General features: G+C 50.5%; 1 protein-coding gene across 2 annotated transcripts; it reads left to right on the top strand.

The window, feature by feature from the left end:
• The first annotated feature begins 1,443 nt into the window (after nt 1–1,443).
• Nucleotides 1,444–11,102, top strand: KCNE3 (potassium voltage-gated channel subfamily E regulatory subunit 3). Of its 2 annotated transcripts, none has more exons than XM_058663576.1 (2): nt 1,444–1,796; nt 8,418–11,102. In XM_058663576.1, exon 2 carries the CDS (start codon nt 8,466–8,468, stop codon nt 8,769–8,771), a length of 306 nt encoding a protein of 101 aa, XP_058519559.1. In that variant the 5' UTR covers nt 1,444–1,796; nt 8,418–8,465; the 3' UTR covers nt 8,772–11,102. The 2 variants fall into 2 exon arrangements, with proteins under 2 accessions (XP_058519559.1, XP_058519558.1); XM_058663575.1 differs by having other exon boundaries at nt 1,451–1,572.
• The last annotated feature ends 9,855 nt before the right edge of the window (nt 11,103–20,957 follow it).

The following is a 20,957-nucleotide window of genomic DNA, read 5'->3' as shown; positions in this document are numbered from 1 at the left end:
CTGCAAGTTGGGACTGCATGCCTCAGAGGTCAGATAACTCCTCGGAGATACCACCGCGGAGGAGAAGGAACCCAGCGGCCTAACCGTGAACACGGAAGCCCTGGGTTCTGATGGAGATGACTGATTTAGTATAAAATACCCAGCCCGGGGAAGGTCTTTTGAAAACAGAGGGCTTCTTCCGCACCAGAGTCGGAGGCTTTGTCCTGACTCTAACCCCACCTCTCTTGGGGGAGAGAGCCTGCCTGAGTATCTTGTTAGTTATGGGGAGGTGAGCCTAGAGTCTGCTAGGGGTAGCTCTGGCAGTGACACCCCTACAGCAGGGGGCAGGAAGACTTCCCAACTACTGCCCACCGGGCTGCTACCAATCAGCTGGCTCTTTGTTGCGGGCTGCTTCTCTTGTTTGCAACCTGCAATGCAGATGCGAGTGAGGAGCTAGTATGAGCATTTGGTGGCAAGAAACCACAGCGAGTTCAGAGATAACGAACTATAAGGTGTGACAATGTACAGGGCAGTCAGTCTCTAGCTGCTAGGGCTGGGGGAGAGCTGAGTCAGATAAAAAAAAAAGATTTATTTATTTTTATTTGAAACGCAAATTTACAAACAGAGACACAGAAAGAGAGAGCTTTCATGGGCTGATTCACTCCCTAAATGGCCACAATAGCAGGAGCTGAACCAATCTGAAGCCAGGAGCCAGGGTCTCCCGCGGAGGTACAGGGGGCCAAAAACTTGTTCCATCTTTTGTTCCTTTCTCAGTGCATAGCAGGGACTGGATCGGAGGAACAGCTGACTAGAAACGGCGTTTGTACAGAATGCTTGTGCTGGCGGTTAGAGGATTAGCCTTCTGAGCCACTACCAGATTAGCCTTCTGAGCCACTGCACGGGCCAGGTGCGGGGGAGGTGAGGGGTGGATTTTTTAGTCTGACCTCAGCCACAGGTTTGATTGGTGAGAATGGAAAGTTGCTGGCCCAGGCTGGGCGTCTGCCATCCATCTGGAAAAGCATGTTCACGTGTACGCCTCAGAGGGTCTCTAATATTTTGGGGTTCTAAGAGCTCATGTGACCTCAGCCCTAGGCTGGGAAGCGAGTGTATGTGGAGCTGTCTCCATTTCACAGCAAGGAAGCCTAGGCTAGCGAGGGTCAGTGACTCGGCTAGGGTTGCACAGCCAGGCCTGATGCCCTCAGCGCCCCAGTGCTCAGCCTCCTGGGGGAGACCGGTCTCAAGCCACACTGGCTGAGGGCAAGCAAAGCCAGAGGTCCTCTGGTCTCAGGTCCAGGAAACAGGCGCTGCAGGGGACGGAAGAAAGCCCGCGGTTGGGTGAGGCCTTGGGGAGTTGGGCGGAGGCATCCGAAACCAGCTTGGGAGCAGTGGGTGTGTTGGGGGCCGGGCGAGGCCAGGGAGGGGACGCCCTCAGGCAGGGAAAAGCAAGCGGGGCGCGGGTGGGAGAGCAGAGTCGGGAGGGCGCGGGGACGGTGCTGGGCGCAAGGGCAACGCAGCGGGAACCGCGGAGCGCAGAGGCGCGTGGTGCCCAGGCCACCAGCAGGCGAGCGCCCTCGGAGCCTTGCAGAGAGGCAGGTAAGGCGCACCCGCAAAGGTGAAAGGCTGGAAAATGAGGGGTCTTCTGAAGGCAAACGCGCCTTCTGGAGCTCGCGATTCTCCCCGGGCGAGCGCGGAGACCCAGGGCGGCACCCGCAGTGGGGAGCTGGGCTCCTGGCATATCCAGCGAGGAAACCTTCAGGGCTTGTGCCGGCGCTCCGGGATCCAGGAACGGCGACACAAAAGCGCTCGCACGTCCTTAGGTACAAGGAAACACCTGCCTTGCGTATTCCCTACACCGCAAGCGCGCACGCGGAAATAACCCAGGGGCCCTCGGCGCCAACTTCTTACCCATGGCTCTGGGGAGTTCGCTTCCCCGCCGGACCCCTAGTCCTCTGTGGATCCAGCCATGGAAAAGTCTGGGGACTCCTGAGCACAACGGGAAGTCAGAAGATGAGTGCTGGCTTACAGGGGACCAACTTGCCCACTGTCACCTTACAATTGCCTTTCCTGTGAAATGGACCTTCTGCTGTGTTACCCACAGAATCCCTTGGACCCCGCGGCAGTCTTACCTGGGAAGTAGATGAGTTCAGCGATTTCATGAGTATCTCCTCCTAATCCCCTCTCCCTAGTCTACCCATTTCCGTGTGGGGAAATTTAGACCCAGGTAGCACCTGCAACAATCAAAATTAGAGCCCCAAGTTCTTACTGCTAGCCCAGGGCTTTCTCCTATCTTCACCTGCAAAGGGATGCTATAAATGCCCAGGCGGCTGGCATCCAGCCATTTCTGCTCTTTGTCATTGGAGGAGACCCCTGCTGGAGGCACAGAAACCGTTTCCAGACAAAGGAGTCCCAAGTTAAGCAACTTAACCAAGACATACCGCTGGATGTGCTGCCTAACAGGAATATGGGTTTCTTGATTCTCATTCTCAGTGTGCTCCCTGGCCTGGGGACTGCAGAGTGAGGTCCCTGTCATCACAGACAACCTCAGGGATGGGCCCAGAGTGGGGTGGGCAGCGAGGAAGGTTCTGAAAGAAGTCAATGCTCCTGTGCGTCAAGAAAAACAGTAAGAACCCTAGCCTGGCATGCTCTAAGAAGAAGGAGAGCTTTGGTGAAGAGGGGGTCACTGAAGAACAGGTGTTGTGGGTAATATGGGGCTAGGGAAGGTAAGGAGGCAGAAAGGGAATGGGGGAGCAAACTAACCCCCTAAAATTGTCTCTTTCATTTGCAATGATCTGAAACAAAGCCCCTTCAGTGTCTTAGTTCTTACCTGAGATAAAAAGGCAGAGATAACTGTCCCCATCTTGTGATGAGATTTCAGAGGGAATAAACGCGGTGCTCAAGGTCACAGATGAAATGTGCAGCCAAGACTGGAGTCATGAACCACACCCTTAAAAGGCAACATCACACACAACACAGGTTGAGTGGCCGGGAGTTGAACCACACCCTAAGTAGGTACACAGGGAAGGGGGTTGCAAAACCAGTGCTGCTGTTTGGGGGGGCCAGAAATGTTTGCCCTTTGGATTAAATGGGGTCCAGGTGCAGGGAGCGTTTGTGCTTTTGAAGGCCTAAGCCTCCCAGTTGATCATGCTGGAGTCTTTCCTTTGAGCCTCTTCTTTCCCAGATAAAATGGAATCTACCCCTGAAGTAGTTCTGTCCTCTGTCATGGTACCAGGTATCCTCAGCAGGCTCCAATGTACTGTCATATCCTCCATGCGCACCTGGATATGCTGTACACTGTTCCATCTGAGTCACTGAGCAGGCTCAGCTTTCACACATGAACTCTTCGGTCAGACCATGGAACCTGCAATTCCCTTCATGGTTAAGGTTCTGAGTTCAGCAATTCAGTTGGGCAGATCCCCAAAGAAACTTCATCTGAGGTGATCCCAGACCTGATTCTTGTGTGTGCCTGCCGATACAGGGTCCAACACAGTCTGTCGCCCCAATCAGCTTATGTACATGCTGGTGGTTGCAATTGCTATGTCAGTTCTGCCTCCAGCCCTGTCTCCTACACAAACCAATGGATGTTGCAGTCCAGCCCGATCCTGCCCACCACACATTCAGCCTTCATGTACGTCAGCGGGAGTAGCTTCCTAGTCAGAGCAACCAGCAATAACACCCCCACCAGGCCCACCCCCTGCCCTGGTTCCCATGCTTGCCAGTATGTACAGCAGACTGATCCAGTCTGTCCCACATCCCATTCAGCTCTCCTACATCTCAAAGGGCATTGAAGCCTAGTTCAACCCAATCAGCTCCACTATCCAGCCCACATGTGCCAGCAGGTGTCACTTTCTGTCTAGCCATGCCTGCCCCTGGCATGTCCTAGTTCTCATGTTCACCAGTCAGAGTGGCAAGTCAAGAGGGAGGTGCCCAGTGTTTCCCTTCTGGACCAACTCCCATTCCCATATCTTGCACTCTTAAGGCGGTTCTGCAGTTCAGCTTGACACAATTTTTCCCCCATGCCAGCATCTGCCAGCTGATGCTGCGGCAAAGCCCAACCAACCCACACCCCCTCTGACTTATGCATGCACCAGAGGGAACATTCAACCTAGCCTGACATTTCCCTGATATAGCTCAGATGAGGCCGACAGGTGTTGTAGCCCTGGCCGGCCTGGTCTGCTCCCATCCCAACTCATGCTCTCCAGTGGGAGTCATGGTCCAGTGGGGGAGCCCCACGCAGCACACCCTACCACTTTGCCCCTTCCCCGCTTCGTCTCACGTGTTCTAGTTGGGTGCTGTGGCCCAGTCTGGCATGACCCGCCTCACCTTGGCATTTGCCAGTGGGTGCTGTAGATTGGCTGGGCCTGGCCTACCTCCAATTCCAGCTCACATTAGTTGGGCTACAGCCTAGTCCAGCCCAGCTGGCCCCCAGTCCTGACCCTCATATGAACTGGCATGTATGGTGACTCAATCCAACCCTACTCACACTCCATTCTGGTGCTCGGATTCACCAGTGGCTGATATGAACTGGCCTAGCCTGACTCGCCCCCGACCCGCGCCAAATGTGTGCTGGTGGGCACTATTCCCTGGCCTGGTCTGGGCTGCTCCCTATTGTAGCTCACCTGCAGAGACTGTGTCCCAACAAAGGAGTTGCCCATGCTCCTCCATCAAAACCTCTCCCAATGCTAGATTTCGCGCCCACTGCTGGGTCCATGACTCAGCCCTACTTAATCCATTTCTTGTCCTAGCAGGCACAGTGGCCTTTCCTGACTGGCCTTCACCTGTTTTGGGTTTTACTGTTACAGTCTAGCCAAGCCTGGTTGTGGTGTTACTTCTATGATCAGGCTTATACCCCATCTGTGCAAATTGGTCGATTGATTACCCATTTGTTCCTATTTCAGATATCAATCCAATTGCCCACTGTCATTCAACTGCTCCCATCACCACTCCAGGTTATTACAAAGCTCTTGCTAAGGTCCCAGGACTTGTGTTCCAGGCTGCCAGTGTTAGCTTGTGGCTGAGCATGGCAAAGCAGTTTCTCATGAAGTCCGCCATTGTGAAGACATTGAGAGCAGGACACTGGGCACAGCAGCCAGAGGCCTCTTGGATACTGCACAGTTCCTGCAACTGCAGCCAGAGGCTGGCAGGATCCAATGCCAGCAGAACTGGGAGGGGAGGCTGTGGTGAGGTTGTTGCACAACCCTGATCCTGAAGTGTGCTCTGTGTGACCCCTGCTTCCTCTTCTGCTTCCTTCCCTGCTTTCCAGCCAGAGACGTCAATGCTGTGCCCCCCAGTTGTGTCCGTGAAGGTCCTGTGCAGGTGGAGGGGCCGAGGAGACTTTGGGGCACCCACCAGGAAATTCCTGAAGCCCCCTTGGAGCCATTGAGCTTGTCTGCTGCCTGGTAAGCTTTCTGGATCAAGAGCGTCCTGTCCCTGTTCTGCCAGGCCAAACCTCTGAAAGGATAAGCTAAGAAAACTGGGGCAAGAGACTGCCATGGGCAGGGATCCTGGCCCATTGAGGCAGGGGATTTCATCTGCGTCGTGGGCAATGCTTTCATTGTGTTTTTCTGCTGTGTATGCAGCCTTGCTTATCAATAATGGAAAAAAAATTGTGTGAATCCCCTTGGGCGAGGATGATGATTTTTTTTTAAAATTGTGATTGTGGCAGAAAGCAACAGGCTAATGTCTGCCAGCTTCACCATTCAGAACACGCCTCACTCGTGTTAACCATGTTAATGTTGTTGTGGAGCATATCTTTAGGTAGAACTTTTATTTTAATTGGGGAGAGAGAGTGAGGTGGAGTATTCCCTCTGCTGCATCCTGCCCCCAAATGCCTGCAATGGACTCCATCAAGGCCTCTCCCACGAGTGGCGGAAACTCACTGTTTGCTTCCCCCAAGGGCTCCATTTGCTGGGAGCCAGAGTCAGGAGCTGGAGGTGGGAATTGAACCCAGGCACTCTGATGTGGAATGCTGGTGTCCTAACAGACTTCTTAATTATTAGGCTAAATGTTTTTCCCTAGAATGTTTTCATCTTGCAAAATGGAAAGCCTGTGCCTATTGTGTAACAACTCCTGGTGATGATTTTGTTGTTTCTGGATATAGAACGAAGCTGAAGCCCAAACATGAAAAGTGGCTTATTTTCCTCACAGTGGGCTCTTCCAAACATTTAACTTTGCTGTCTACTTGTAAGATCATGAGTCCCCTCCCTCTTTTGTTCCTCACCTTAGCCACTCCCTCCCCTAAACACCTGTCACGGCTCCTCCTGCTCCAGTTGGTTCTCACCTCAGCCCTGTTCAGCATCTTGCACATTAATAGCTTCAAGATGCATATAACTCTGCTCTCTGCCTCAATTTGTGTCCCCTCCAGCCACACTGTTCTTTCTAAGAACAGAGCTGATCATTTTATTCACTCAGTTCTTTTTCTTTAAAGATTTATTATTCATTTTTATTTGAAGGGCACAGTTTAAAAGGTGGAGGGAGAGAATAAGAGACCAAGAGAATAAGAGTAATCTTCCATCAGCAAATGGCTGCAATGGCCAGAACTGGGCCAGTCCAAAACTGGGAACCAGGAATTTCTTCTGGGTCTCTCATGTGGGGGCTAGGACCCAAAAAGTTGGGCCATCCTCTACTGCTTTCCCAGGCCATAAGCATGGAGGGAGTTGGATCAGAAGTGGAACAGCTGGGTCAATGAATCCATGCCTAAATGGGATTGCTGGCACTACAGGTGGCATCTTTACCTGCCATGCCATAGCACCAGCCCTCTTCCCACTCATCTTACACACCAACGTCTTTGTGCTACTTTCCATGCTTCTAAATGTTCTGTGTGCTTTCTTGCCTTTGCTCCACTTGCCTTCTTACTCACCAAAGGCTCCAACTCAGATGCCTCCATCACTGTAAATGCCCTGAATCCTAGACAGAATTCCTCTGCCTTTGAAGCTTCTGTTACCTAACCACATTAGAGCTCGTGATGAGCCAGAGTCCAGGGCCTTGGTCTGAGCCTCCCTGGTCCCAGTGTGGAACTGGGCCTCGATACAAGGCAAGCAAGGACTGATTCATTGAGTCTTTCATTTCAGTGTGCTACTACCGCTTATTACTGGTTTATGCAAGGGAACAAGAATCACACTTTTAAAAAAATTAAGCAAATTATTAATAAATTGATTTCTTTGAAAGGCAGAATTGTCACAGAGAGAGGCAGAGGAGGGGAAACAAAAGACAAACTGGTTCACTTCCCAAATGACTGCACCAGCCAGGGCTGGGCCAGGCTGAAGCCAGAAGCCAGTAACTCCATCCAGGTCTCCCACATGAGTGACGGGGGCTCAGTCATTCAGGCCTTCTGCTGCTGCCTTCTCAGGCACAATAGCAGGAAGCTGGGTTGGAAGCAGAGCAGCCAGAACTCAAACCAGCATTCTGAAATGCAATGCCTGCATTGCTAATGGTAGGTTTACCCCTTACATCACAATGCACATCCAAAGTACACATTGCTTACCTTACAGGTAGCATTGAAGAAGAGAAACTGTGCCTTGTGCCACTTCACTCAATGAGCCCTTGCTCTTTCTCCTCTCCTCCCTCCAAACAAGACAGCTCAAAGTCCCAGAGGCTTCAGTGGAAAGATGGACCAGTCCTAGGTGATTGATGTGCTACTTCCTCTACACCCCCACCCCAGCTCCAAGTTTCTGTATTCAAAGAGCCCTGCCAAGAATTGGCATGGAGGGCCCGGCGGCATGGCCTAGCGGCTAAAGTCCTCGCCTTGAAAGCCCCGGGATCCCATATGGGCGCCGGTTCTAATCCCGGCAGCTCCACTTCCCATCCAGCTCCCTGCTTGTGGCCTGGGAAAGCAGTCGAGGACGGCCCAATGCATTGGGACCCTGCACCCGCGTGGGAGACCCGGAGGAGGTTCCAGGTTCCTGGCTTCGGATCGGCGTGCATCGGCCCGTTGCGGCTCACTTGGGGAGTGAACCATCGGATGGAAGATCTTCCTCTCTGTCTCTCCTCCTCTGTGTATATCTGGCTGTAATAAAATGAATAAATCTTAAAAAAAAAAAAAAAAAAGAATTGGCATGGAAATGGAAGGGGCTCTAAGCTGACCTTTGAAGAAGGGACCTTATCTTTGCTTTGCCTTTAATATCCTCTGTGGTCATGGATAGGCCACTGATAGGTGCTGGGTCTCAGTTTCCATGGAAAAAAAAATGGAAAGATTTCGATGCAACAATCCTAGGACCTTTCTAGCCTGAAGAGAAGAGGTCACCATAGGCTCCAATGGACAGGGAAGCCATTATTCCACAAGCATTTGTTTGGCACCTGCAAAAGAGTGATGCATGCAGAGTAAGCAAGTGATGAGAACAGACTTTGGGGCTGGAGTTTTGGCCAGGATCTGAGTGCTGGGAGAGATTCCTCAAGCTGCCAATAACAGAAGCCATGTCCCCTTCTCTCTCCTCTCAATCTAGAGCATCCTTGGATTCTCCCCTTCCACACACGCCTCAACTTGCGTTGCCATGGAGACCACCAACCGGACTGAGCTCTGGTATGAGAGCCTGCACTCTGTGCTGAGGGCTCTGAATGCCACACTCCACAGCCACGTGCTCTGCCGGCCGGACCCAGGGCGAGACAACCACACTGAACTGCAGCGGGCCAGGCTGCCTGGCCGCGATGACAACTCCTACATGTACATTCTTTTTGTCATGTTCCTGTTTGCCGTCACCGTGGGCAGCCTCATCCTAGGATACACTCGTTCCCACAAAGTGGATAAGCGCAGCGACCCCTACCATGTGTATATCAAGAACCGAGTGTCTGTCATCTGATAGGAGGGAGTCGAGGCTAGAGGGAGAGCAAGACACCCACTGATGCATCTTCTAGGGCATCTTGGACTCAGCAATGGACCACGTCGGATTTCAATGCCCCTCTCTGTGAGATCAGCGGGATACAGGGCACAGGATGTTGTCATGGGGGTGAGAGGAACTGGCAGATATGGGTTTGGGAGGGAGGATTTCTCCCACCCCCAACTCAGGCAAAGATGGACTTTATAAACAGTGGGAGCCCATGGTCAGACAGAAGGACTGAACGATCAAGACCAACAACTGGTTCAATGGCTAGAGTCATGGAGAAAGGGAGGTTGGAGGTTGTGGTAGAGGAAGCAGGAAGATACACTGGGGACACACTCTATATGTGTGAGTGTTTTATGTGTATGATCTGCAACCACTATGAGGAGCAAGGGTGATTATTATCCCTTATCACAGACGGGAAACCAGAACCAGGTTATTGATACCAGGTCCCTATGTGATTCCTTCCAATCCCCTTAAAGAAAGTGGGTCAACAGGGACTGGCATGGTGGCATATCAAGCTACTCCTCCGCGTGCAACACTGGCATCCTATTTGGCTGTCAGCTCAGGTCCTAGCTGCCCCATTTCTGATCCAGTTTCTTGCTTATGGCCTGGGAAAGCAGCAGAGGATGGCTCAAGTCGTTGGGACCCTGCACCAGTGTGAGATACTTGGAAGAAGCTCCTGGCTTCAGACTGGCCAAGTTCCAGCCATTGCATCCATCTGGGGAGTGAATCAGCAGGTGGAAGATCTCTCTCTAACTCTCCCCTGTTTCTCTTGCTTTTCTCTTTCTGTAGCTCTTCCTTTCAAATAAAAATAAATAAATCTTCAAAAAAGCAGGATGATAAAACCAAGCAAAAGCAAAGTGATACCACTAGTGTAACCCAATGCCTCTGGTCTTCATAATCTGATGAATTTTTAAATTTTAATTTAATTTAATTTTAAATTATTTTGTGATATAGTTTCATAGGCTTTAGGATTTCCCATCTGCCTTATTAACTTCCCCTCTAGTATTACAATGAATGGTCCTTCATGAACAATCATAAGTTCTGACATTGTAGGCATGGACAATGTCAGAGAGTCCCGCATCCTACTGTCAGGGTATTTTCAACTGTTTCTTTGGGAGCCCATCTTTGGTCTGGATGCAGAGAGACGTACTGCACTATGTCTCCACATCTTTACTCAGTGAATCTTAAAATTGTGCCACTTGGGAATGGGTCCAGGCTTGAAGGGTAAACAGGCCTGCAGACCTTCTTTATGAAAAAGAATTCTAAATTGCTTTGCCTTTGCAAATTACAAGAATATCATCACCATGTTCATATGTCACCAGGACTCCTCCTAGAACTGTATGAAGGATATTGCACAGGTGCTGAATTTTTTGTTTCTTTTAAAAATGTATATTTCACACACACACACACACACACACGAGTTCCCATTTGCTGGTTCACCCCCCTAAATGCCTGCATTGACCAGGGCTGGGGCAGGCCAAAATCAGGGGCCAGAAACCCAATCTGGGCCTCCCATGTGGGTGGCAGGAACCCAAGGATTTGAGCCATCACCACAGCCTCCCAGGGTCCACACTGGCAAGAAGCTAGAGTTGGGAGTTAACACTGGGAGTCAGACCGAGGCACTCTTGTTGTAGGTTGGTGCTGTCTTTGAGCTTCCTGACTTGGCCGACTGCCTGCCCCTGGGGCCCTGAGTGGGTAACTCCCAGGTACGTATCCTTGGAGCCACGTCACAGGGTCCTTCCCAACCATGCCACCTACCACGGGGGCTTAACCACGTCTAAAGTGGCCTCTGCTGCTTTGATTGAGTTCTGTGGGAGTCTGGGATCCAAGTTGAAGCCTGCCTTCAGCAGGTGACAATCGCACCTGTGAGAGTATCATCGTGAAGGCAGCATGGCAGGCAGGGACCTGGGTCCGTGGGAAACAGAACTGATCTGACTCCAGGAGCACGGTGTGTGGCCTCAGGCTGGACGCATCTCTCTGCAGCCCCGCTCCTCTTCAGTACCCTGATATAGCCAGGCTGGAGAGTGTCTGAGGGCTCTGTCAGTTCTGACGGTCGGCGCTCCACATGGGTGAGGCAGGATCCTAGGAGATCACTGCGTGGGTGGAGGCCAGAGACCGCTGAACAAGAGTAGCATCATGTGGTTCCTGCCAACACATGCAGTGTAGCCAGTGACTTCTTCCTCAGCCGTTGGTCCCAGATCCACCTGCTGATCTGTCCGTCAGACTCCCATGGGCGGGACCTCCAAGTGGTTCTCTCAACCCCACTAAACCATGCATCATAGTGTACAGCAAAGCTTTGATAGGCAGTTGTGAGCAACAGGAAGAGGAGTGGTCTCTGAGCAACACCGAAGAGGAGTGGTTTTCTCTTTCTACTTCCTCCAATTGGATGTTATTGGACCATAGGCATGTTACTTGTATCATAAATGGATGTGGCTGAAGCTGTTTCTGCCTGCATAAAAATAAGGGCCCATGGGTGGTTCTGTGGGCTTATTAAACATGTGCCAAGCTTCCCATGGGCTCAAGACCTTCCTCATCTCTTCCTGAAGGAGGAGGAGACCTCCTTCCGTCGCTGTGACCTGTGGAAGACGACGGATGTGGAAGTCTGTGGCTAGGAAGTCTCCGGAGACCATCCAGCTCAAACTCTCAAATGGAATATGACCTGCAGTTGAGCATGAAGCAGGAAAGCGGGGCTGGACTGTGGAGGACGTACCTCTGCAGAACTCCTACTCCCAGGGTGTACTCGTCCCGACACACACTTACTTGCAAATTCCAGATGCTCTGTGGAGAAGAGCTGAGCACACCAGGGGGCTTTATGACAGGATATGACTTGCTCACAAGTTCAGAAAAGGGGAATTCTTGGGGCCTCAGGATACAGCGACAAGGACATGTCACAACATTTATGGGAAAACGGGACCAAAAATACATTTATTTTGAAGAAAAAATGTGAATATATATATATACACACACACACACACACACACACACACACACACATACATACATAAACTAGTGGTCTTTTTAAAAACTCATGGAAAATACAAATTATGGAAAAAACTAGGTTTTAATTTTATGGTACCAAATAAACTTATCTTTTAGGTTAAGATGCACAGAATTTTAAAGTACCCTCATGATAACTTGTCTAAATTCCCAAATCGGAAGCTCAGAATATCTATCTGATTACTGATTGTTGAACCAAAAACAACAGTCAAATTGGAAGGGAGTATAATTCGAACAGCTGAATACTCCATGATGTGACCCCTGCTCTCAGGTCAACCCCCCTCCCCTTCTGCCCTACACCGCTGTCTGGAGTCCGTCCATCATCCTACAATCCCGCTGTTCCGACGGGCCACTCAGACTCCAGGATCTTTGTACAATTCTGCCCTCTGCTGGCCTGGCTAGTTTATAGCACAGTACCTTGAGCCCTCAAAGTAAATCTTCAATAACCATTCATTCAACAGAGGAGTATTATGTACCCAGTAGATGCTAGGAACACTTACAATACATGAATAAACAAAGGATTCCCAGCAATGCCTAAAAGCTTTATTTTGCTGCAGACATTGATCTGATTATTTCATATACTTTAATGCATCCAGCTTTTAAAACATGTAGTAGGCATTCCTGAGAAGGGGTTCAAAAAGGTCCTTCGTTTTGGTGATTTAGCCCCTTCATGTGCCCTCTTCATGGTCTGTGGCATAGATAGGCAGAGCAGATCCCAAAAGTCCTCAGTTATAGATGGGAACGTGACCTGAGAAAATTGGGGCAGAGTGAGGACACCAGGAACCCGATGTTGGACTCCCTCAGAACAGAATCCAAGGCAGATGTTTGTTCATGAGGTACTTGTCAGGAAACACCTGCAAGAGAAAGCGCAGAATGGATTGGAACCACCATGTGACTTACCCAGCATGGCTGGATCCACGAGGAACTGTTCGTTGTGGTTGGGGCACAGACCCCACCCTTCTGAGGTGAAGAGTGGCCTTTTATATCCCCAAATTGGTGAGTAGGTGGTGTGAGCTGCCCCTGGACGGGATGGGGAGGAGGGACAGCTCCCAGGAGGATTGGCAGGAGGTTTCCCATAGCTGGGAATACCTGTGGGAGGAGGTGGCAGCCATGAGCTGTTGCTGGCAGGTGCCAAGGAAAGCTGGGCAAGGAGAGGCTCTGGGTGGGAGCTAGCGGCAGCCTGCCTGCTCGGGCAGGTTCTGCAGCTCAAATCCCATCACGGAATTGGCCTCACTTTTCCTTCCCCATATCAGAGTTGCTGGCTGCTCAAGGGGCAGGCAACTTCCAGGTATGCAGGCCTGTAGCTGAGACATAATCTCTGGGGCAACGGGGCACCACTGAGCCAGACAGCAACCACTCAGAGTAGCCTACACAGGGGAACAGGCAAGGAAGCCTTAGCACAGAGTGCCTCCTAGCTTCAGAGACAAGAATGACACCAAATAAAGGGCAAATAAAGGAGCTGGCACTGCTGTGCAGCATGTTAAACCACTGCCTGCAACACTAGCATCCCATATGGACACTGGTTCCTGCCTTGGCTGTACCACTCCCAGTCCAGCTCCTTGCTTATGTGCCTAAGGATTGCAGCGGAGGATGGCTCAAGTCCTTGGGCCCCTGTACCCACAAGGAAGACCCAAATGAAGCTCCTAGCACCTGGCTTAAGCCTGGCCCAGCCCAGGCTGTTGTGGCCATTTGAGGAGCTAACCAGTGGGTGGAATCTGTGTGTGTGTGTGTGTAACCCATTCAAATAAATAAATACATGAATAAGCAGATAAATAAGTAAATATTTTAAAAATCAGGGGCAAAAATTAAATACCAGATAGACCCAAGCAGGAACCAATGAGTTGAGCACCAGAAAATGGGACCTATATGAGGCTCCTGGCTTCAGATTGGCTCAGCTCTGGCCATTGTGGCCACTTGGGGAATGAACCAGCAGATGAAAGATCTTTCCATCTCTCCTTCACTCTGTAAATCTGCCTTTCCAACAAAAATAAATAAATCTTCTTTTAAAAAATTAAAATAAACCAGTAATCCTGGTTAAGGAGTAGGAGATACAGGAAAGCACGACTTTCAGCTAACCTTTGGTAAAGGGGTGAGGAGTGGGATCCATTTTTGAGTGCTGCTAAGAAGCCAGGAATTTGATCTTCCTGGATGAAACCAGAGACCCCATGTGTGGTTATGATTTAATGGCGGCAGAGTGAGCGAGGGAGCCTGGAGTTGGTGAACAGGAAAGAAAAAGGGGACAAAACAACAACAAAAAACCATGTTTGGACATTGTCCTGGGCCAGCGGAAGGTGTCCTGGAGGTATCTCCCACCCTATGACAGGGAAGTAGAGCCTGGTTCAGCTCCACGCAGGATCAGCCGAGGCATCAGTTCAACCCCACTGTGAGTTAGCCCCATGGCTTTTTCCTACTTCTCACTCACAAATCCTCCAAATCCTCTGCATGCAACGCTGCATCTAAGCCAGCCTCCAAGGCCTCCGTCTGTCCTGGAGAGCTGTGTCCTAGCACCGAGCCTGGCCCACAGTCTGTGTCGACAATGGCGGGGGGCGGGAAAGGGCTGGTAAAGCCAGCTGGAGACCCTTAGTGGACAAGGTTTGAAGCGTTTACATAAAACTCACCACTAGAGGGACCCCAACTACAGGTCTAGAAGATCTGCAGCTCCATCAGAGCAAAGCCCTTGAGCCAACACTCAGCATAGCACTGTGCACTGGGTGGGGAAAAATGTTGACCGTTTGCTTCTTTCTCTTTCACTATTCCAAGGACGCCAGCATCCAAGCTTGTTTCAACATCCTAGTGCCAAGGTCCCTGTGCCATTATATATACTAAAGTAACTCCCATAAATCAAGGCTTTTCCAAAGCCTCTTTATTCCACCTGCCTCTCTCATGGTTCCCAAAGGGTTCTGACGATTTGACACGTGGGATTCCAGACATTGGAGTGTAACATTTCTCACCTGGGTGTGCAAGAGCCCGTGGTCTGGACCCTTCAGTCCTGTGCTTTCCCCAGAGCCTCTGCTAAGTTCCATGTAACCAGAGCGAATGGGATACGTGCGGTTATTCTGACTTCAACATTGAAGCTGCTCAAGTAGAAATTTAAAGAGTAAAGCAAGCTTGTGTGGGCCTAACATTGAGACACATTTGAGGGCATCTGGGGCAGTGAACTAGTAGCTTGGAACCCCCTCTCTGTCTGAGAAAAACAAAAATACAAACAAAACAATCTTAGAATTCCAGACTGTTTGTCCTATCTTCTGGTCTAGTGGAGGGAACCAAAGCTTTGCAGCAGACGGACAACACTGTAATTTTGGCTCTCTTGTTGTTGGCTTCCACATCTGTATTTGTAGCAGTCAGTGTTAGGTGTCAACTTGGCTGAATGAAGGACTACCAAGAGACCCAGAAAGGCATCATTTGGGGTATATTGTGGGAGTATTTCCAGAAGAGATTAGCACTAGAACCTGAATGAAAGAAGCAAGGAAAATGGATCTGGGCAGGCAGCAGCCAAGTGACAGGTATGGGGTAGGGGGTGTGGAGGGAGCTTGCAGAAGATGCAGAAGGGAAGGTAGATTCTTCCCCCGGAGCCAGAACCATCTCCTGCCTTGAGATGACTGGCCGTCAGAACTCCAGGCTCAGCAGCTTTGGGACTCCAGGAGTGACGTCCCCTGCCCAGGTTCCCGGGTTTTCAGCTTTCCTACCAGCTTCCTTGGAATTGAGCTTCTCAGACCTAGACTGCGCCACCATGTGGGCATGCAAGAGTCTGCAGCCTGCAGTTGATGGGTCAGGGTCACACTGTGACCATAGGAGCCAATTTCCTAACACACCCCCTCGGGTTGAGCCGTCTCTGTGTCTCGTTGGTTTTGTCTCCCTGACTAATCCAGTAGATCACGGTAATAGTAGACACACACTGTTTCTGTAGCAACACCACCCTGAGCGGGCCTGATCTCGTCTGATCTCAGAATTAGACACACATTCTGATTAGACTGATATGAAATCAGAGGGAAATGCACAGGACCTGCTACCTAATGTTCAGAGTCAGAACAAAGTGAGATGGTGGGACCACTTGTTCAAAAATTAAGAATTTGAAGATGGTGACAACATGAATTTTTCAAAAAGATTTATTTATTTGAAAGGTAGCGATCAAGAGAGAGATCTTCCATCTGCTGATTCACTCCCCAAATGGCCCAGTACAACCAGAGCTGCATCAGGCTGAAGCCAGAAGCTAAGGACTCCATCCTGGTCTCCTACATGGGTACAGGAACCCAAGCACTTGGGCCATCCTCTGCCGCCTTCTCAGGCCATTAGCAGGGAGCTGGATCAGAGACAGAACAGCCAGGACTGTAACAGACACTATGCTATGGGATGTGAGTGTCACCAGCAGTAATGTAACCTGCCTTTCGCACAAAGCCAGCCCTGGCATCAGAATATTAAGCCTAGTGCAAGATCCTTCGAAGCAAGTGGCCCTGCCAGCAGGTGCAGCGTCTGGCACACACAGTGGGTGTGCCATGAATTACATGCTTCTTTCTCTCTAGGTCCCTGATGCTCTCCTTTTGCCAACAAGAAAACCAAAGGTTGGAGAAGAAGAAAATGTGAGTTTGTGGCAAAGCCAAAGCCACAACCCAGGCTTCCTTTGTTCCCAGACTTTCCCAAGGATATGGTGTGTGAGGACAGACATTCCATGGGTTGAAGTTTCCACCAACCAGTTTGTCAGGTGCTAGGTGAAGGGTTTTTTTGGGGGGGGAAGCTCTTCAGAAAATTTCCTTTGTGCAACATGAATGCCCAAGACAGGGACACAGTGTGGAACATGGCCCCCAAGCATCTGATACAGAGTCCCTTTTAGGAGCACATTAAATACCCCCTCAAACTCTTACATAAACGGCGCACTATGCACCGCCACAGCAGGACCATGGAAATTCTCAAGGGTTGTGATCCGTGGGGTGTGGTTCTTCTTCTAAATTAGGAGCAAACGTTTTCCTTCCACTAGGGCTTTCTGTCGGCATTCCTCATCCTAGCTGACTGGGGAGCCTGAGGATACAAAAAATTAATGAAAACCAGATTCCAGGAGAAGTTTCCAGGATGACTGCTTCCCAGGAGGAGGACTCTGGAGACAAAACAAAAGCATGCCCCTGCCCTCCATTCTGTCCACGCTGAGTGATTGGCTCACAGTCACCACACACAACAGACATGATAGAGTCCACCGCTAGAGTTCCACAAGAAGTTGGGAAATTGGAATTCTCATCTCAGCCCTTCTATTTAGTAGCCGTTTGATCTACCTTGGCTCACAGATCACCTCCTTCTGTCCTTCAAAAATCCTCTGGCCTCAAATTCCTTCATCTCTCCCTTCCACGAGCTACCAGCCCTGTCAGCTTCATCTAAAGCACTCCTTCCCCCCAACCCATTCCCATCCCCACCCTGGGGTCCTGGAGAATCTGTGCAGAACCTGATCTGAAAGGCAGCAGATGGCAGCTCCACTCCTCTGTGATGCCACTCGATGTGGAGTTTGCAACTGCTGCTCACCTCCGCAGTGGGGTTCAGGCAGGGCTGTGCGGGAACCCGGGAGCAAATCTGCATGAATTTACTGTTGAATTAGGACTCACCCTGCCTGCCCTGGGCAGAGTCCCTTCCTGGGCCCAGCCTAGCATTTTCTCACCTTGCTGAGGATGCATCCCTCCTGGCAGAGACCCAAAGCCCTCATGAGACGTGAACATGTGGTGAGCTGGACCTGTTACATTTATGTGCTCACTCATGAAGTTCCTGTGGGAGGTAGACACCAAGGTGGAGGAGGCAGTGCAGGAAACGCCATGGGGAAAGACCAATTTGGGGGAAGGGAGTCTGGGGGTGTGTGGGAGACCCACAGAGTCAGAGTGCAATTCAGGTTTGGTGCCTGCGAAGGGAGAAGAGAGACAGAAGACAGGAGAGGTATAGAAGGGAGAAGGGAAGTGAAACCCCAGACCTGGGTGCAGCTCTGAGGAAGCCTCTGCCAAGGTGGTGGAGGGTGGAGATGGCCAGTTACACTGAATGACCTGGCTAGAGCAGGTCAATTCGAATGCATCAGGGAGATGACTGTGGGAGAGAGCACAGGTGAAGGCAGGATAAACACTTCATGCATTCCAGACCTGCTGCTATTACTGCGGCTGAAGACCAGCAGCTCAGTATGCACCTTCCAGCAGGCTCTCTGCATGGCTGCTGCCCTGCACAGGCCCACACCTGTGTGGTTTCCCTGTGGGGACGCAACCGAAGCCCGCTCCAAGGCCTGCTAGGCATGTTCATGACAAATATTTGTAAAGCGCCTGCAAGTCCAAGGTATGCTGCTGCAGCCCCTCCCTCTCCACGGGAACACCTGACAATACAAAGGGCTCATCTGTGAAAGATAAGCAAGGGAGTTCTTTTTTTTTTTTTTTTTTTTTATTACCATTATTGTCAACAATGGGCAGGTTGTAATAACCTCCATTATGTATTCCTACTGCATCAAGTGTGGTATAGAAGGGAGAATCCTTCGGGAGCTCAAGGCAAGTCTGCAAAATGTATATTAAAGCATGAGATTTCTCCTCTGGGCAGTTCAGAGCAGCCTTTCAAAGACTTTGCTATCACAGGATGCTCCAAGCAGGGAAGAGTCTTTTCGTGGAACTGGCCTTGGAGGCTACCAACAGACCTTGAAACTGATCTGGCAGCCTGCTGCATGGTGCCAGGGAGTGCCCCACCCCCAGGATCCTGCCAGCCAAGATTCAGGATTTGCTGAGCAGTAAGCCCAACACCTGTTGTGGCTCCTGGAGGAGACTGAAAATTTGAAAAAGAGAAAGGAGGGAAAAGGAAGCAAGTGGAAAAGAGGGACTTGTGGCCTGAAGAGGGCAGAGAGCAGGCTTTTCAGCACCGTCCCTGAATCCATCCCAGTCTGTTCCTCTGGCAGACGAGAAAGTGCAAGTGAGTACAAAGAGCTGTGCTGGTGACAGCTGAGCTCTCTGGCTGACCTTTGTCACTCAATGCCTCCCTGAGCCTGGGCTCCCTGGCTGTAATCTGCAAGCTAAGCCAGCCGCTCTGTAAAGTTCTTGTGCTTGATCAGTCCAGGATTATAACAACTTCCTCAAATTGTCCTGGAAGAGCCTGCAGAGGCATGCCAGAAAGAGGAAGCAAGAGGCAAAGAATTTCCTTGAACCCAGGACTAATATGTAGAATAATAACAACAGGCAACCCTATAACATGATGACATCATAACAACACACAACAGTATCCACAGCACAATAGAACAGCCTGGCCAATCTGGCACACACCATGACAGGTTATGTAGTGTCTGTGATTGGGGAACCAGCAACATCTCCTAGTGGAGCTAATTTCATGACCCAGGGCATGGAAATTTGACTCTGTTCTATCTTTATACAAGATGCAGATGATTGGGAGGGAAGGCAGCTCCACCTGTCAGCTCTTTCACAGAGGCCCGAGATGCATAGATACTCCACCTGCATGCGACCCCCATTGTGAGGAAAGCAAGCAGCCTCAAGGACCCCCGATCCTTCCTGAACCCCCCTTTCAGCTGCCCTCTGAGTCTACACTTGCTGTTTATTTTTCACCGTGGATTTCTTCCAAGGAAGGCCTAATCTTACAGGATTCTAAAAACAAATGAGTTGGATGCTCTCTTTTCTCCTTTTATTTCTCCGTTTGAGCTAAGAAAATGCCACAGATAAGGAAACAAAAAAAGAAAAGAAACACAAAATGGCAAACCAGGGAATGACATAATTGGCAGCCAATCATGAGAAGCTGTAAATTCGCAGGCCTTTGGATACTTTCTCCGGCAAGCTTGGCGCTCCCAGACAGGATCAGGTTTTTCTCCTTTTAAATTAAACACAGATGAGGGCTGTGGCCTAGAAACACTATCTCTGAACCAAGTCTCTAGGAGGCAAACAGGCCTAAGGAAGCAGGTGGAATGACCCACTGGGAGTCAGGGCTCTGGGTCCCGAGGGAAGCCAGGCTGAAGCAGGCAGAAGGGGTGTTGGTGTTGGTGAGGCCTCCAGGCAGCCGCAGGAGGGTTGTGCTGCCTAAAGAAATGTGACAGGTGGGGCAGCAGGATCAGATTCTCAGATTAGCCTGGGGCCTCCCGTGAGACCGCCTGCCTCTGACCTCAGCTTCCACAGGCAGGGCGCCATGCACAGGTGTGCTGACCAGATCCTGTCCCCATCCAGGGCGTACTGATTCCTGGTCTCAAGATGACAGATTGGCTCATTTTGTGATGCTCTCTGGCGGCCGACAGTCAAATGTTTGCGGAAAAGCACATCTTTTTCCCCTCAGATTCAGGGAAAGGTGCCATGCAGACTGGTCGTGGCGCTGCTGAGAAGCCTATCCCACTCTTATCAGAACGGGCTTTGCAGGGAGTCCTGGTGCCCTTGTCTTGGCCGGACATTGTTCTGATTGTTTACTGCTTGAGGCACAGGCTGGACTGTCAGCTGTGAGTGCTCAGACTAGGTCTTATTCAACTCTAGAACATGCTTGCGTGTTTGTGGAAGGAACGAGTCATATGTTCTGAACCACTGCAGTGCTCCCGCCCAGGTGGACAGAGAACTTGGCAAGGTCTCAAGAGTCCTAGCTCATCGAAGGTTCGAGAACTTGCTCTACCTTTGATTTGCTGTGTGATTCAAAGCAAGCACTTAACCTAAGTGTTTTACTTTGTTTATTTTATTTTATTTTTCAGACTTGTTTTCAGACGTGTTTTAGGGCTGTGGATAGTAGACTAAGTCTCCCGCTGTAGTGCTGGTATCCCATATGGAAATCAGCTTGTGTCCCGGCTCTCCGCTTCCCATCCAGCGCCCTGCTTGTGGCCTGGGAAAGCAGTGGAGTACGGCCCAAAGCCTTGGGATGCTGCACCCACGTGGGCGACTCAGAAGAAGCTCCTGGCTCCTGGCTTCGTATCAACTCAACTTTGGCCATTGCTACCATTTGGGGAATGGACCAGCAGATGGAAGAGCTCTCTCTGTCTCTCAGTGTGTATGTATCAATTTGAAAAGCAGAGTTACAAAAAGAGAACAGGAGAGGCATGGTAAGAGATCCTACATCAGACCCACTCCCTAAATGGCCACAACAGCTGGGCCTGGTCAGGCTGAAGTGAGAGCCATAAGCTCAGTGTCTCTCCTGCTTGGATGGAAGGGGCACAAGGATTTGGACTTCCTTCTGCTGCTTTCCCAGGCACCT

This window comes from Ochotona princeps, chromosome 4, assembly GCF_030435755.1.
Source record: "Ochotona princeps isolate mOchPri1 chromosome 4, mOchPri1.hap1, whole genome shotgun sequence".
In the NCBI taxonomy this organism is placed as follows: Eukaryota; Metazoa; Chordata; class Mammalia; order Lagomorpha; family Ochotonidae; genus Ochotona; species Ochotona princeps.
This window is presented reverse-complemented; position numbering and strand designations above follow the sequence as displayed.